Source organism: Castor canadensis, chromosome 7 (genome assembly GCF_047511655.1).
Source record: "Castor canadensis chromosome 7, mCasCan1.hap1v2, whole genome shotgun sequence".
Lineage (NCBI taxonomy): Eukaryota > Metazoa > Chordata > Mammalia > Rodentia > Castoridae > Castor > Castor canadensis.
The window spans coordinates 26,293,500-26,311,585 of NC_133392.1; the positions used below are offsets into that span (position 1 = coordinate 26,293,500).

The window sequence follows — 18,086 nt, forward strand, 5'->3', positions numbered from 1 at the left end:
AAAGATATTCTCTGCATGTAACACCTCTGCTCATCTCTTCAACATCCGGAGAGAGCCTGGGTATATGCCACCCTCACAAGAATTGGGGACGGGGGTTCCACTTTGACCTGCAGAGCAGTCTCCTGACTGGAAAAGACTGGAAGGTTTTTCATGTCTGTCTGTTCCCCTGGTAGACTGTGAACCAGCCTACCAAGGGCAGAGACCATTGTGTTTTTTACTGCTGTTTTTCCCAAAGTCTAGCTCCAAGCACATAGCAGGTGCTCAATAAAAGCTGTTGAAGGAATTGCCAGTGTGGGATTCTTCCAACTACTGAGTAATTAATTGGCAGGTGTTAATGGAGCCAATGGAAACATTAGAAAAGCAAGGGAATAAAGGGAGAGCTTCCTTCCCTGCCCAGCACCAAGACCCTGGGCTACACATGTGAGTACAACTCCACATGCCCAATAATCGCCAATGGAGACAAGGAAAGGAAGATTCTTCCATGACAGTTGATTCTTGTATATCAGACGCTGCACCAGATGGCCTTCATATCCAACCTCATCTCCCTTTCCCAATCCCTGCAAGGTGGGTGTCTGTGGAAAGCAATCTCTACCTTGGCCCCAGAGATCCCCATCCACCTCCTAGTTTTCATGCCCTTGTGTGATCCCTTCTCCTTCAGTGTGGGCTGAACCCAACCGTATTCACTTCTAAAATAAAGCTAAAGTAGCCAGGCACCAGTGGCTCACGACTGTAATCCCAGCTACTCAGAAAGCAGAGATCAGGAGGATCAGAGTTCAAAGCCAGCCCAGGCAAACAGTTCACAAGACTCTGTCTCAAAAATACTCAACACAAAACAGGGCTGGTGGAGTGGCTCAAGTAGTAGAACTCCTACCTAGTAAGCATGAGGCCCTGAGTTTAAACCCCAGCACCACCAAACAATAAAAATAAATAAATAAAATAAAGCGAAAGTAATGGCATGTCACTCCCAAGACTGGGTTGTAAAAAGACTGTTACTTCCATAGTTATTTTCTCTGGCCTCTCCCCTTTGTGAGGCCAGCTGCCGTGCTGTAGACAGCCCTGTGGAGAAGTCCATGAGGTGGGGACCGGGAACTATCAATGACTGTAAGTTTGGCAATGGATCCCCTCCAGGCAAACTTCGGATGAAGTTGCAGCCCCAGCCAACCGCTGACTGCAACTGCATGAGAGACATTAAGCCAGAGGCACCTTGCTAACCCATGCTAGGCTTCCTGACCACACATGCTGCAAGATGATTAAATATTTGTTGTTTGAATGAGCTATTTTGGGGTAATTTTTTAATGTAGCAACAGATAATATAGTACTGATAGTCCCATTTTATAGGTAAGGAAAACCGAGGCTCTGAGAACTAATGACTCAAGGTCACATAGCTGGTAAAAGGCGGAGCTAGGCTCTGAACTCAGATCTATCACACTGCACAGAGATTCCTCAGTGGGCCCAACTAGCAGCCAGCATGCTCAGCGCCCTCTCTCCTGCCCTCCACTCCACCAGATCTCTTAGCCTTGTGCACATTCCCTTGCCATTTATGTCCGGGCATGTGGAGACGTGTTATCCTTTCCCCACAGTGCCTATTCATGCATGTGGCAGGTCCTGTGACTGCCTGGAGGACTGCAGGACCATGATGACAAGGTAGGGGAAAGGACAGTGACCGGGAACAAGCAGGATTATCACCTCCAAAGCCAAGTTCATCTCCAGGCCAAGCCTCTTGCCCTCTCACTCACTCACCCTGACACTCCCAAGCAGCCAGATGTGCACGCAGCTGTGCTTCTGTGAGACTGGACCGGTTTTCATCCTCCCTCTCCCACCTCACCTCAAGGTTCCAGAAGGAGATTCCAGATGACTCAGCTTGCTGTCTCTATCCCTTTCGTCCCAGTGTCACCCCAAAACTCAGGCCAGGCCTGAGAAAATGAAGGGAGGCAATGGTGCACCCCTGCACCTCACTCAGGTCACCCCAAGCTCCCCTTACACAAGTACACACACACTCACAAGCACACACCCACAGTCACCTCTATCTCTGTTACTAGAACAAAAGGAGAAAGGAAGTCTATGGAGGTGACTCTTTTTTTTTGAGTGGGGGGGGGTGATAGGGAGAGTGAGACAGAATTTCATTCTGTAGCCCCAGTCTGGTCTCAAACCACTATATAGCCCAAGCTGGCCTTGAACTCATGATTCTCCTGCCTCAGCTACCAAGTGCTAAGATTATAGGTGTATGCCACAATACCCAGCTCATCTCTCTTGTTACTGCACCCGATGTCCTTTGTATCCAATCTTGTCTCATCCTCCCAATCACTGCAAGGTGGGTGTCTGTGGGATCCTCACCCATCTCCTGGCCTTTGTACCTTTGTGTGACTCCTTCCCCTTCAATGTGGGCTGGACTCAAAATATTCACTTCTAGAGTAGGTGGGGGTGTGCCTGATGGCAGATGTGAGCTCCTAGGGAACACTGTCCTGGGTGCAGCTAGGGCTGAGGGGGCGGAGGCAGCCAGGTACATGTGTGGACATGTTGGTGAGCACATGTAAGCCTGCAGGAGCCTTCATGAGAGGCCACCACACTTAGCACATGCTAGGCATGTTATCCACTGGCCTGCTTGATCACTGCTCCAACTCTGCAGGCAGACCTTACTGACCCCAATGTGCTAAGACTCCAGCACATGAAGGGACAGACACCAATCAACAGGAGTAGAGCAGTGTTTCAACTCTCACCAAGGCCTCCGCCCCACTTCTTCCTGTACCCCTTGCCTGGCCTCACTGCTCAGCTGCCAGGCCCAGTTCCCCTCCTCTTACCTCCTGACACTCCATATCCCTTTCAGCTCTACAGTCGCCCCTCGTCCTCACTGACCAAGCCCCACCTGGCACTACTAAGCACCAGGCACTGGACTGAGTGAAAATGGATGGGCCTGCTGCCTGCCCTTCCTGAACCCAAAGACCAGAGAGGGGTAGAGGGAAGGGTGCAGACACCCCCAGGCTCTGGGAGCTTCCACTGTCTAAGTCCCCAGGGCTGCTGCCAGGAGACAGGTGGCTTTCTGTGTACCGAGCTCAGGGCCCAAGGCCATAAGCAGCCCTCCCCTGCTGCTGTTTTAAGCTTTAAGTACCCAAAAAGGAGAAGTGAGGAGTCCACCCAGTGGAACAAGACCTGTTATCCCCTCTGAGGCATCACCCATGTGACCTCAGCTAGACATTTTCCTGTCCAGGCCACAGCATTCCCCTCTGTGATGGGTGGAACCAATCTCTCAGGTGCACAGATCCCTCCTATGCGTTGATGTGTCAAGTCCAGAGACCCAACTAAGGGTGACATGCCTGTCTGGGTGCTTGTCTGTGTGTCATTACACGTCGAAGGGGCCCATCCCCTGCTCTGGAGGGAGTGCTGAAGGGAGATACAGGAGGAAAGAAAGAAAGAGGAAAGGAAAAGAAATGGGGAGAGAAGGGGAGAGAAGGCCTCCCAGTGTCACTTCTGCCTTCCTGTGTAACCCCACCCTGCAACGCCAACCTGCCCTCAAGACAGATTGGGAACAGCTCTGGAAACCTACCCAATGAAAGAGACCCCGTATGTAATGGTCAAAAAATGGGAATTCATCTCTCCCATCCATCTCCAGCCAAGCTGGTCCCAGAGGAGCCCAACTCCTCACCAGCCCCAACACACACACACACACACACACACACACACACATGCGTGCGGCATGCTGCAGGCAGAGTATGTCACCAATGTGGCCGCTCACCTGGAAACACAGAAAGGACAACACACAATGCCTTCAATTCACAGATAGAGACACACGTTGCACAGGTCCACAAACAGACTCAAAACAAAACTACACCACCTGTAGACACCAAAAACACACAGACCAAAAACACGGCTGCATGCCCAGAATTAGGCCTCCCAGCCCCAACTACCCTGGGTCAGTACCTGCCACCTCCCGTCACTCACTGACCCAGCAATCCAAACTCACTGAACCCAGCAATCCAAAATCGTCCTACTTGAAACAAAAAGCCTAATTCCATAGTGAAAATGAAACTAAAGATTATCTGACTGTGCCTTTGGGGGTCTGTGTCTGCTGAGAGCCCCCAGGAAGCAGACTGCACCTCTCAGAGGACAGAGAATCCAAGCCACAAGGTGGCCAGTGTGAGGTACAAGTGTATCGTGGGTGTGGACGCATGAAGATGTGCGAGCAAGGGGCTGGGTGGACACAAGCACAAACCCCTCCCCACCCCCTCTACTTGTGTGAACAGCAGTTGAGGCAGCAACTAGGGCCAGCGCAGGGGAGACCTGGCCCGAGAGGGGCAAGCAAATGGGGCAGTTGATTCATGTTCACTGTGATCATCTGGCCTGGATCCTCACTGTCCTCATGTCCCCAGTGCAATGGAACATAGGCAAGGGAAGAACTCTGACCCTAGGCTCAGCATGCCTGTCAGAGCCCTCTTGATTTTCCCTGCAATCTCTGCTCACGTGGACCCACCTGGTCCTCACAGTGACTTCATGAGGATGCTACTCTATTGTCCGCCCTATTGACAGATGAGAAAGCTGAGGCCCAGGATGGCCCTTGTCCTCATCACAACACACGTCTCACTCCAAAGCTTGCGGAGCCTGTGCTCGGAGCAAGGTGGAGCACACACACTGCGTCCCAAGCCTGCTCTGAAGGCCTCTGTCCTTCCCAGGCCACGAGCTCAACCAAGTCTGACTCCAGTGGAAAGTGTCAGTCAGCTTCACAGCCTCTGCCAACAGGCCCTGCTGGGCTAGTGAGCCCTGAGAAGAGCCCCCACCCCACAGACCAGCAGGCCAGGCCCAGGTCAGCCCAGCTGAGTCTCCGGCCAAGGCCCAGGCTGCTGGCACTGCCCCTGACTGACTCTGGATTATGTGTCTTCCAGGGCCTTCCATCTGTCACTTGGCCTTCCAGTCCCAAAATGAAATTCATTTCCTTTTAAAAGAGCCAATGATTTGTTTTTCCCATGTCTTTCCCTACCTTTTATTTTTTTTAATTTGAAATTACTCTCCCAAAGTCCAGAATCTGGAAGGGAAAGCCACCTGATTGCCATTCCCAGCCATGGCTTCCCAATGGTTCCTGCTACCATCCTCTTTCTTTTCTGGGCCTCTCCCAGGACCCTCGGTGCCCAATAGACTCAGCAGATGGAGGCAGCTCACCTCCTAATGCCCTGCCCAAGGCGGGGAAGCTCAGGGGAGTGCAAAGGAAAGCCCCCCCCCGTCAGCCCATGCTGCTCAGCACCAGCCTGCACAGGAACCCACTTCCCAGTCCTGAGGAAGACTTCCCTTCTGAGTCTGAGACCACATCGGCCATGTTGCTTCCAAGACCACAACGCAGGAGCCAAAGGACCAGAGACTGGAGTCCAAGCAAGCAGCAGTCCGGCAAATGGGGATCAACCAGACCCCTCCCTTCCACTCCTTCCCCTCCCTGCTTGACTGTCTGTCTGACAGTGAGGTGAACCCCAGGGCTCAGAGGTTCATTACCCTTTCCTGCAGAACACACACTTGGAGAACCTAGGTCAGGCACTATGGGCTGTCACTAGCACACCTGTGTGCTTAGGCACAGGTCAGCACAGGTACACACCCACAGACAACTCTAACACACGCACAGAAGCCACAGACACACACCCGTGCACCTGGGGTGTCCACACATCTCTCCCCAGCTCCATCGTGAAACACAGCTCCGTGGCCCATATCCATCTCAACAGTCCCCTGGCTGTGTGAGTGTGATTTGCCTCAGCCCCAGGAAAAGGTGGATAGGGCCACTCAGACTTCACATCCCAGTCAGAGGCCGCTCAACACCCTGGTAAGAGGACAAGGACGTGCCCTAGGGAGACTAAGCTGCCTGACCTTCCAGCTCTCCCCAGACCTTGCTTCCCCCACCCCAGTACTGACCACCCAAAGGTGCCACACACACACAGCCCTGGAGCCCACCAAGGAGTGAGGGGACAGGGGATGACCAAACCATCAGTTCCAGTGCCTTTCTGCCCCAGCCTCCCAGGTGGTCCCCAGGCATTAGCTGGGGCCTTACCGTGGAGGGTGTTCCTGGTGATCTGTCCCCCCATCGCAGGCTGCGGGCAAACCTCCGTTTGGCTGGCTGGCCTTGTCACCAAGCCGCCCTGGCCGCCAGCTCCCCTCCTGCTCCTTCTTCCCCTGGTCCTCCCCCGCGGCCGGCCTGCATGGCAGGGCCCAGTGGCCCCTCCCGTGCCCCCTCCCGCACACACGCCGCCCGCCCGCCAGCCGGCCACACATGCACGCACACCCCCTGGCCCTGCTCACTGCCTCCCAGCTCCCACCCACCCCAGCCTCCCCCACCTCTGCGCTGGTACAGGCGATGGGATCTGTCATGTTTATTTACATAAGGAGGAGGAGACTGGAGGCTTCCTGAAATAGCCCAGCTCCAGAAAGCACTGGAGATGCCCCAGCAGAGCGCACGCACACAAGCGCGCGCACACACACATGCACATGCTCCCCTGTCACATGCATGCTCACACACACTCCCCATCACACACACACACACAGACACACACTCCCCATCACACACACACACACACACTCACACACTCCCCATCACACACACACACTCCCCATCACACACACACTCCCCATCACACACACACTCACACACTCCCCATCACACACACACACTCACACACTCCCCATCACACACACACACACTCCCCATCACACACACACTCCCCATCACATACACACACACTCCCCATCACACACACACTCCCCATCACACACACACACACTCACACACACTCCCCATCACACACACACACACACACACACACTCACACACACACACTCCCAAGCACCATCCTACAAGGAAGTTACGCACACACACACACCTCACCAATCACCCAGGCCCACAGCCATTCACTCTTTACTGGCCTCCATGCAAACCTGGGGCCAGGTGAGGATGGAATGGTGAGCAAAACAGACGTCACCCCTGCCCTCAAAGGGGTCTGCAGTCAGGCCAGGGAGTGTGCGAACAGAGAGCCCACTAACACCTGATGCCATTCTACCTTCCCCCAGGCTCTGTCCCAAGCACTTTGCAAGGATTGACTCCTTCCATCCTTCCATCCTTCCGGAACGACAGGTGACAATTACTGGTACTATCAACAGGTACGATTAGTATTACCCTAGCTGTAATACCTAGAAGATGACAGGGCTGCGCTGCTGCCCCCATACCAGTCCATCCCTCTAATCATGTACACGCACAGCCACACAGCAACACAGACTTGCTCTATACATCTCATCACGTCGCATGTTACACACACGTGTGCTCACAAGCACCTGCAGGCATCCACCAAGGTGCATGCTTCACCACCTCCTGCCCACCACACATACTTACCATCACATTCTCTCAGTTTCTGCAGAAATCTTAAGGTAAAGAACCCAGCACCCCACACTTAGGGGGAGAGGGAAGGCAGGTCCCTCCAGCCTGAGGCAAGTGTGCTGGTGGCCCAAATCACCACCAAGAGGACAGTGCCAGGCACTCAGTGCTCTCTGTGCACCGAGCGCACCAAGAATTATCTGATTGTTATTCTGGGTGGCCGAGGCTATTATTATACCCACTTTACAGAAAGAAGGTGGAGATTCTGAAAGGTTAAGTAGCTTAAGTCAGAGCAGTGCCAGGACTCCCGCCCAGGTCTGTGGGACAATCTTGCTGTACATTCAGGCTCTCCTCTGGACAGGGACTTTTTCTAGGACAACAGGACAGCTCCCCCTTCTCTGGCCCTGGCCTGGCCTCCATTCCCTGTCCTCAGGGTGAGGGATCTATGATCCCAGAGAAAGATCTGGATAGAAGAGCAGAAGGCTGGGGGCTGGGATGGAACCGTTAAGGCAGAGGCTGCCCCATATCTGATGGAAGTCAGAGGCCCTGGCAATGGGAGGTGCTATGCTGGGGCCTGAGTCCTTAACTCAGAATCCTGCTGCCATGGCCACCATCCCCCCACCACCAAACACACACCCCACGAGGTCTGGGGGAGGAACAGAGAGGGATGTTGGGACCTAGAGTCAGTAGACAGAGGGCCAGGCAGGCCCCTGGTGAGAGCATCCACTCCCCGCAAGCACGTTGATTCTGGGAGGTCTCCCTGAGAGAAGTTGCAGCTCGACTCTACGCAGGGCGCCTGTGTGCGGTCACAGTACATGCACACATGCTGGCCAGCCCTTCCTGTGGGGGAAGGAGGATGAGGCACCTGACCAAGAGGAAGCAACCCACACTCCTTTCATGGGATCACAGTCATAATAGCACCACAAGCCCTTGCTCTGTGTGGCCAGCACTGTTCTAAGCATGTTACACACATGAACTTGCTCAATCCTCCCAACAACACAAGAAATGGATTTGTTTTATGCCCATTCTACAGATGGGGAAACTGACAAAAAAAGGAAGCCACTTTGGAGGCTGTTCCTATAGAAGCCTGGCCAGACCTGTCCCACCAACCCTCCCTTCCCCATCCCCAACATGGCCAGCACCAGACACCAGCCTCCTTCTTACCTGGGCTCCTATCTGTTCTCCATTTGAAATTCCCCCTTCCTGCCTACCCAGCACTGGAAACACTTTTTCCAGGAAGCTCACAGGGGCCAGGCATGGTGGCTGTCACGCCTGTAATCCCATTTACTTAGTAGGCAGAGACCAGGAAGATTGGAGTTGGAGGTCAGAACAAGCAAAAAGTTACTGAGACCTCCCCCCATCTCAACAAATAAGCCAGGAGTCATGGTTCACATCTATAACCCCAGCTCTGAGGGAGACATAGGTAAGAGGATCTGGGTCTAGGCCAGCCTGGACAAAAACCATGACCCTATCCAAAAAAATAAAGCAAAAAGATTTATGGGCATGGGTCATGTGGTAGAGCCCCTGAGTTCAAACCCCAATACCACAAAAAGAAAAGTCCCTAAGGGTACAGCTATGTCCTTCCTAACCCCTGTCTTGCTCTGTCCTGCACAGAGCTAGCTATGGTCTAGCTGGAGCTTTGTGCCAGATGCTAATCCATGCATGAGAGATGCAATGATAAGCTACTATGGGGAGGCCTGACTCTCACAGGCTTACAGTCCAGAAGGAAACCCATTTGTCCCAGGGGTCTCAGTAATGAACATGCAATCTTAGAAACATGTTCTGAGACAAAGGAACCGGTTCAGGGGGCTCAATGGTGAGGACAAGAGCTGCCAGCTAATGTCCATGCGTTGTGGAGATAGGTAAGGAGACAGTGCTCCAGAAAGTGAGCCCAGGTATGCAAAGTCCCTGGGGCCAAAGGAGCAAGGTTGGTGTGGTTAGAGTAGAGTCAGCAGGAGGGGCCAGGGAAGTCTGATGTATGCAAACCCAAAGGGCCAAGGATGCACCAGGAGACCTAGGTGAAGAACAAGGCTAAGGACATCCTCCTGATAGCAACAGGGAACCCTGACAAGTTTTTGCAGAAAGGCAACAAGACCAGTGGAAAAGGTCATTGTGCCATCTGGTGTGGGCTGTGCATGGGAGGAGGGAGGAAGCACCAGGGCAGCAGCCTCCATACTCAGCAAGATGGGGCCAGCACCTAGCTTACCCTCTTTCCCCTGGGGCCTAGCCTCATGTCGCCACAGGGCAAGTGCTCAGAAAACAACTCACAAATAGAACCAAATGCGTGTCATTCTCTAGAAACTGGATTGTGGCACAGTTGCTGCATAGTAAGCTAGCAGGGATGGGCCAGGTGGGGGCTCAGGAAGCTGGGAGTCCTTCAAGTGTGCAGTGGCAAAAATGAAATAGAGCCAGGCATGGTGGTGCATGCTTGTAATACCAGCACTCGGGAGGCTGAGGCAGGAGGATCAACAAATTCGAGGCCAGTCTCAGCTACACAGCCTCAAAAACAAAACAAAAAGAGTGAAACAGAGAACTGAAAGGCAGTGGGTGATGCAGAGCCTTCCCAGAGCCACAGACTAAGAGTTTTCTTGCTTCCCACAACCTGCTGCCCTGTCTCAGCAGGAAGCAGCTGTGTCCTGTGTCTGAGGTTTCCCTCTCTGCCCTGTCCCCAGAGTGGTGTCCAGGGCCTCTGCAGTGAAAGCAGGACCCTTCTACAGGACAGAGCCAGAGATGCACCCCTTCTCAGCTTTATTCACAGGGGTGTCACATAAGACGTTATTTGGCCAAAGGATTCTGTTGCTGTAATGGGGAAAAACCCACCAACCCACATCACTAAGTCACCCATCAAGCACTCACTGTGCAGCAGCCAGGGACCAACTGGTGAACAAGACCTCAATGCCCACCCCTCAAAAGCTAATGGGCAGATGGACCAGGAATGGGATATCAAGAAATGATTCCAGATCCCAGTGGGAGCCATGCTGGATCAAGAAATGAGGTTCTTTTTCTTTTTCCTTTTCTTTTTTTCCTCTGGTACTGGGGTTTGAACTCAGGGCCTTTCGTGTACTAGGCAGGTGGTCTATCATGTCAGCCACCCTGAGCCCAAGAAATGAGGCTCTGTGGGCTCTGGCTAAATTCTCTCAGCATTCCATTCTGAACCCTATACTTTACAAAGGCTGGGAAAAAAGCATGGCGAGGCTACAGGCAAACTACAGAAGAGGCTGCACGTGCTATGTTGGTTGAATAGTCACAGTGTGCCAGGCCAGGGCTAAGCATTTTACATACATGATCTCAGCTAATCCCACAACATCCTTTTAGGAATTAGATTCATCCCCATTTTGCAGGCTACAAAACTGAGGCTTAAAGAGGTTATACCAAGGAGAAACTGAACTGGGTCTCAAACTCAGCCATGCCTGACATTAAAAAAATTGTGCTCTATTAAAAAAAAAAAAGTCATAGAGCAAAGGGCAGGGATTCCTCTTGCTTGGGGAGAGGAAACAAGAGGACAAATAAACCTTCTCATAAGGAATTACAAGGATGCTATGTGGCACCAGAGCCCAGAAGTTTTCCAGTGGACAGAGGGTGACATCCAGGAATCCAAATGAAGGCAAAGAAACCTATACAGATATAAGCTGGACTTCTCATCCAGCCCAGAGGATGCTAGAGACCCATTTTGGAGAGAACAGGCCCATCCGAGAGCTGGATGAGGACTTCTTACCTTAAAGCCCGCAGGCAGAAGCAGGGCTGATGTGCAGTGCTTCCTACTCTGACCAAATCCCTACTGGGCTCCTTCCCAGGAGAGCAAGCACTCTCCTCTACCCCATCAGGGGGACCTCAAAACCCTTGGCTCTCTCAGCCCTTTTGCTCTCAAGATTCTCCTTACCAGAGCCATCTGTCTTCTTCCTGCCTCTCCCTGTCCCCTGACCCTTTTCTGCCCCTCCTTCTTCTTGGGCACCATCTTGGTCTCCATGGTGGGCTTACCCAGCCCAACTCTTTCCTCACCAAGTCCTTTCCCATACACATTCCCCAAGGTCCAGCACCCTGGTCCCCCACCTAAACCTACCCTCTCAGAACTTTAAGTCAAATACAGAGCCAGCAACTGCAGAACAAAACATGGAACAAATTCACTGGGCAATAGCAACCATCAGAATTGCAGGTGCTGGGACCTCTCAGGGGAGAGTCTAAGCGGCCTTGACTCCAGCTCCTACCTTCAGGCAAGCAGAAAAGTCTCGTAGCAAAGGAGGCCTAACAAATTGGAGATGAGACTTGAACTCAGGATTAATGGCTTCTGGTGCTGTGCTTAGTATAAGCTACAGGCCAGGGTACTGGGAGGTAAAGAAGACAAAGCTGGACAAGGAAGAGGGGATACTTTCTCTTTTATGAAGTCAGGGAAGCAACTGATATCTAAAGAGGCCAGAGAGGGGAGGTGGCCCCACCGGGGAGGAGCAGGGAGGTAGCTCCTGGTTGCCTTGTATTTTTTTTCCCCTTATCAACAACATCAACAACTGTTTTTGATGAGTCACCTAGTATTTGGGGCTTTAGGGTGACCTGCCAGTGCCATCCTCCTTACCCTGACCTATTAGGCTGGGCCCAGTGCTGGAGAATGAGAAGCGGTAAACCCCACCCCTAAACTTCCTCCCATGCCCCAAACAAGGATACAGGCAGATTGCTGCCTAGAATCTCAAAGAGAGCAATGGTGATAAAGACAAAGACACACAGAGACAGACAGCAAGCGGGAGCTGCATGCTGCAGAGAAACTGGAGCCTTGGAGCCCAGAGGGCGTCCTCTGGGGCTGGGACAGGTGCCCCAGCAGTGACAGCTGCCTGCTGCCCAGGATGATGGGAACAGAACAGGTGCAGACGTGGGGGCGGAGACTGAAAGGGAATCTGAGAAAACAGCCTAGAGTCGGGTGCCCCTCTCATCCCCTCCTGGCTCCTCTGAGCCCCAGGCCCTTTGCCAACAGTCCTTCCTGGGACCCTCCAAGACACAAACACCTGCTCATGTTTCCGGTTCTGGGCCTCTGAGCCAGCCTGGCCAGCCCAAACTAGTCAGAGGGGTCACCGTCCATACCAGGCAGAAAGAACCTAGACAAGGAAGAAACCAGTCTTCTATTCCCAGGACAGAGTGTGCCAGACAGAGCCCACACCCACAGAGCCCCTAGCTGGAAGCAAACATTTGCCTGTGATAAGATCTTTGTCACCGGCCAGGAAGGGTGGATGGATGTGCCCACCCCACCCAGGTGGAGGCTGGGAGCTCTGGTCTTGAGGTCACACACTGCAGCTCTGCCACCATGTGACTGGGCACACAAAAGTCTCTGAGCCTCAGCCATCTCTCCTCCAACATGAGCTAACATGACAGAACTGAACAGCACAGCATCTGTAAAGCACGTTGCCTGGCCACTGTCCAGAGAAGTCAGGAAGGCAGGTAGAGCTGGAGGGGCTAAGGTCCTTGCCCCAACTTTGGGCAGGAGTGACTTGGGATGCAGGTGTAAGTATGGGTTAAGAATATCTGCACTCCAGGCGGGAGAAATGGAGGACCTGCTTTATCAAGAACCACCTTCACCATCACCAGCGTCATTTCCTTAGCCCGGCACCCTGCACCAGGCTCTGGGTTGAGCTTTAGGTGTGTCATTGTATGCGCGCTGCACATGCAAATGCCACGTCAGGGGACTGGGAAACAGCAGTTCAGCTAAGTAAGGAGATTAAGCATTGTCCCTTACCACCTAGTTAACACTCTGAGTTTGATCAGAGTGGAATGAATTTTGAACTGGAGGCTAGCCCTTGCCCCGATCACAAATGATAAATTACCAGGGCCTGAATTTATAAGACTTGCTGGCTACAGTATAACCTTGCTGGGAGAGGTGAAGAAGGGCAGACAGTGAAACATTTATGAGGGAGGAGAGACAGCAAGGAGACCCAGAGTGACGCAGGAGAGAGGACATATGTGCCGGAACAAGACAGGAGCCTCGTGCATCAGAGATCCGGAAGCACACTCGACTGATCCCTGCTGGGCCTGCTGGATTATGAGAAAAGCTGGCAGCAGAGCGGGAGGATAAAGCTCTCCTCTGCAGACAGAGAACCTTCCCCCAGCCCCTCCTGCCCTCCTCCTTCCCCATGCACACTTGCAGACACACAGGCATGCTCACAAACACACCTTCAGGCCTCACAACTCATGGAGGTTCCCAATGTCCACCCCTTCTGGTGCAGGGCCTCCAGCCAACTGAAGCCACCCCAAGGCTGAAAGCACCCCTGGGCCTCCTGAAGCCGCTCTCCTTCCTCTGAGCAGTCTGCATCCCCCAGCTCCTTCTGCCTCCTGAGCAGGAAAAGTCCAACTCGCAGAAGATGGCAGAGCCCAGGGCAAGTCAGCTCAACACCTACTCCCATGCCCTGGCTTTCTCTGATGCCCACTGCTGGGCCTCCCCCTCCAACCTTTGGGCTCAGACACTGGGCATCAGCAAGTATGACAGAGTGATGACTTAGGATCCCACTGGGCCCCAGTCCTCAGCTGGAACACTCCTAATAGGGCCACTGGTAGCCAGATCCCAATGATGTGACAACACCAATACTATTGCTGCTACCTAGAATGTCGTCCACACCGGGGCCTCACAGATCAGGTGGCAGTGAAGAGCAGGCTCTGGAGTCAGACTGCCTGGTGTCAAATCTCAAGTGTCCGTTTTCTCTCCTGAAAAATGGGGTTGATAACAGCAGTGCCTTCCTCACGGGGCCATTGAAGGGATGAAATGTACTCTCCATATGGTGTGCTCAGAAAAGCCTGGGAGGCACCAGAAGTGCTACGGAGACGGGAGTCCTATGCACAGCTTCAGGCATGGATGCTATCCTACGACCATTTTATCGATGGGGAAGCTGGGACCTAGAGCTGGGAATGGCAGAGATAGGATTTGATCTCAAGTCCATCTGCCTAGAGTTCTTCCCCTTAGAGCTCTTTAGCCTCATTGGGCCTGCCTGCCTCCCAGTCCCACGGACCCTCCACTTAAGTGTGGGGTCCCGGCGCCTCTTCTTCCTGCAAAACTTAGGTGGAACCTAAGACAAAGAAGTACTCAAATCAATTAAGAAAATTCCATCTGCTGCTGGCACCTTGAAACACCCAAGAGGAGAAGGCCACACAGGGAACTCGGCACTCTCAATGGAGACATTGTGACTTGAGGACACTGAAGACTTTGTGTGGATCACACAGCTAATAGGAAGCTAAGCTGGGATTTGACACACATCTCCTAACATCAGAACTCGAGTACTTGCTTTTGCCGTGTGGCTTGTCACGGCAGAGCTCTTCAGACTTAGCTCTAAAGAGCTACAAAACTCTGTCACCAAAACCTTACTGGATCTGCAAATGCCATCTATCAAGACAGATGTCCATCTTCTTCAACAGATGAGAAAAATGGAGGCCCAGGAGCTGGAGACAAATTTCCAGAGCTACAAAGTACTAGCGTCAGGGGCAGAACCCAGATTTCAGACTCAGGAGTCCAAGCCCGGGGCCTTCACCTACAGCACACATCAGGGCTGCAGTTAACTAAACCAGTGGGAGGGCCCAGCACTGGCACGGGTGTGAAGTCTGTAGATCCCAGTGTTTGCCAGGTATGACTTTGGCTGTGGTGTGTCCACAGTCATTGTCCTGCCCTGACAGGGTCCCTGCTCTACATCCAAGTGCCTTACCACAGGCCTCTCCCCAGCCAGGCTTGGACCCACTCCCACTCTGGGAGTCAAGAATATCTGAGCTTCAGCACCTTACAGGGTCCCAGGGGAGGGTGGGCTGATGCAGGGCACTAGCTCTCTTGGGCTCTGAGACACAAACCTGAAATTGCTCTGAAAGGAGAAGGGGATGGGGTTCAGCTTGGCTTCTAAACAGGAGCGTCTCTTCTCACAGAGCAAAAAGGGTCCAGTCACTGAACTATGCCACTCTGTGGCCACTACCCAGGAGTCATGACATGGAGCACAGGGGACATTGGCTATGCTGATCACAAAGTCCAATCACAGAGGCATCTGTGGACCACGTGCCTCTCAGTAGACCCTAGTGACTTCATCCCCCCAAGTCCACCAAGAAACTCTGTTTCCACCCCTGCACTTCCAACCTGAACCCCAGAGTCAGTCCCTGATGGACCCCAGACACCTTAGATCCTGCCACCCCTCAAGCAGGGATTCTTAGTCCCTAAAGGCTAGGGGACCACGGCCATGTGGCTGACCTTAGTGCTCACGGCCACCCCACCCTACCCCTGGAGCCAGGGCTCAGGAGAGGCCCACTAAAGGCAATTGTCAGGATGATGGTCCTCCTGCCCAAAGGATAGTCCAAGAAGGACAGCCACCTCCAGTGAATGTGATACCAGGACACCCACGTGCTCCCTGCAGCTGCTTTCACCCAGCGGCCCCTTCTTCCAAGGTGCTCTGCCTTCCCTTCCTTCTCTTCAGCCACAGCTCCTTCCCGAAGATGCTACAACCTTCAGGATTGCTTCCTCCCTCTTTTCCTGCCTCCAGCTGTGGAGTGCAGAACTAGGCAAGTCACCAGAGAACACAGCACCATGCAGGGTAGACTTTCTAGCCCCAAGTTTGAAGGATAAAATCTTCCCTGGCGGTCAGGACTCCTGGGTTGCCGGCAGGCCCCGAGAAGGGGGCAGAAGTCAACTAGGGCTTAGGAAGGTCTTCAGGAGCCTAGCACCTGTGCTTGGGGGTTGGGGAACCCAGAGAGGGCACCCCTTTCCATGACTCTTCCCTCCCATGGGGGAGAGCCCCAGGGGACTAATGCAGACAAACAGGAGCCAAGACTGCTTGCCTGGGGGATCCACTTTTACTAGCAGGATATTCACTGTGTGGTCTTGGGGAAGCAGGTCCCATCTTAGGGTCTCAGTTTTCACATCTATAAAATGGAAGAATGGAACTCATTCATTTTAGGACTGAATAAGGAGTTCCCTGAGTCAGGGAGCATTTGGGGGGAGGCCATCAAGGATTTCTGAAGTATCTGAAGCAGCAACTTCTCCCCACCCCCAGGCACATCCGTCAAGGTCTGGTGGAAGGCCAGCACGCTCTCAGCTGGATCTCACTGACTCTGCCTCTTCCTGACCCCACCCAACATGGGCCTCCAAAGGTTCAGTGGCCTGGTTTAGCCCTTGGATTCTATGATCCAGACCAGAAGAGTCTGGTGTCAGCCTGGATTCCTGCAGCCACGTTGTCACTGTATTTCTCTCAAATCTGTCCTCCCTTCCACTCTCTGTCTCCTCCTGCAACTCAGGCCACCAACATCATCCTGATTGGGACAATTACTTCTACCTCCTTAGGGGCCGACAAGCTGATCTTTCTGCCTGTCAGAGTCCCTGATGGCTCCTGGACACCTCAGGATAAACTTGACCTCCAACTCGGGGGCCTCACTTCCCGAGCACGGTACTCTAAGCGCATGGGACATGCATGTCTTAATTTCCCTAATGATTGATATTGAACATTTCAGGGGCTTTTTTTTGCCATCCATAGCTCCCAACTGCCTCGTCTCCAGGCTCTAGGCTGCAGCCCAGCAATCACCCTCCCAGCCATGATGCTATCGCAGTCAGTCTCTGTAGACCCAGTGGGACCCAAAGGTGATGGATTTCCTGGCCCATTACCCCACAACCCCAGGGGTGATCCTCCTTGTGGCCTTGATATTACCGGCAACGCCAGCGGGTGCTCACTCAGACAGAAAGCCAAGCAGCCAGGTGTGTCCTGGATCATGGAGGAGCTACAGTGCAGAGCTTTATCTGATCGTCTTCACTGTGGGCAGCAGGAGCACAGCCACCAGCCCTCACCGCCCACTGCAGGACCATGAGGAGGAGATGCTCAAAGCCTTGCACCTGGCTTCCTCCCTGCTTCTTCTGGATTAAAGCACAAGGGGGGAGAGCCCCTCCAACTCATTTGCATAAACCATTTATAGCTGCCTCAAGCCCACACCTTCCAAGAAGAAAAAAACCCACTGCAATTGCCTGTGGCTTCCCACTCTGTCGTTTTTCCCTTCTCTTTCGTTTTCTGTTTTAATGACAGGAAACTGGGCTCAAGAGAAATTGCTACCCTGGCTGTTTCTGGCAGTGGAGGAGCTGAATGCGGATGCTAAGTAGCAGTCCCTCTGTGTTGGCGACCTGAAGTGTGCAAAGCCTGCGAGCCCCCACAGGCTCATTCGCCCTTCCCAGGAGCCGCAAAAGGTAGCTATGGCCAGCCATCACTTTACAGATGAGGAAACTAAGGCTCCAAGAGGTTAACTGACTTGTCCAAACCTCAAACACCTGTCAGCGAGACTGTCATGGACATGGTGTCCAACTCCAAGATGTACAGGTGCTCAACTCAGCCACACATCAGCATCACCTAAGAAGGCCACAAACACCTGCTGTTCTTGGCACCAGTGGCTCACACCTGTAATCCTGGCTGAGATCAGGAGGATCAAGGTTCAAGGCCAGCCTAACAAACGGTCCTCAAGACCCCATTTCCAAAAAAAACCACAGCAAAATGGCTGGAGGTATGGCTCAAGCAGTACAGGGCCTCCTTTGCAAACATGAGTTCAAACCTCAGTCCCACCAAAACAAACAAAAAATCTCCACTGCGGTCCAGGTCCCGCATCAGGAAAGGGCTGAGGGGGGACCCAGGCAGGGATGTTTTGGGTTTTTGGTGGACTTTGTTTTCCCCCGGTCCTCAAAATCAAACCCAGGCCCTTTCAGGTTAGCCAAGCACTCTACCACTGGTACATTCCTGGCCCTGGATTTGTAAGACAGGCTTTCTCTGTATAGCCCAGG

The 18,086-nt window shown here is 53.0% G+C and overlaps 1 protein-coding gene across 5 annotated transcripts in view; it reads right to left on the bottom strand.

Moving 5' to 3' along the window:
- The window catches only part of Neurl1 (neuralized E3 ubiquitin protein ligase 1), a 70,115-nt gene that overhangs the window by 27,190 nt on the left and 24,839 nt on the right, over nt 1-18,086 (bottom strand). The window contains exon 1 of one of the 5 annotated variants that reach the window (XM_074078385.1): nt 16,975-17,117. The exons of 1 other annotated variant lie outside the window; for it this stretch is intronic. Coding sequence is in view for 2 of the 4 variants with exons in the window: in XM_074078382.1 (XP_073934483.1) it covers nt 6,304-6,493 (190 nt within the window). In the remaining 2 variants the exon portion in view is untranslated. 3 more of the 5 variants (XM_074078386.1, XM_074078382.1, XM_074078384.1) reach the window with 3 other exon arrangements.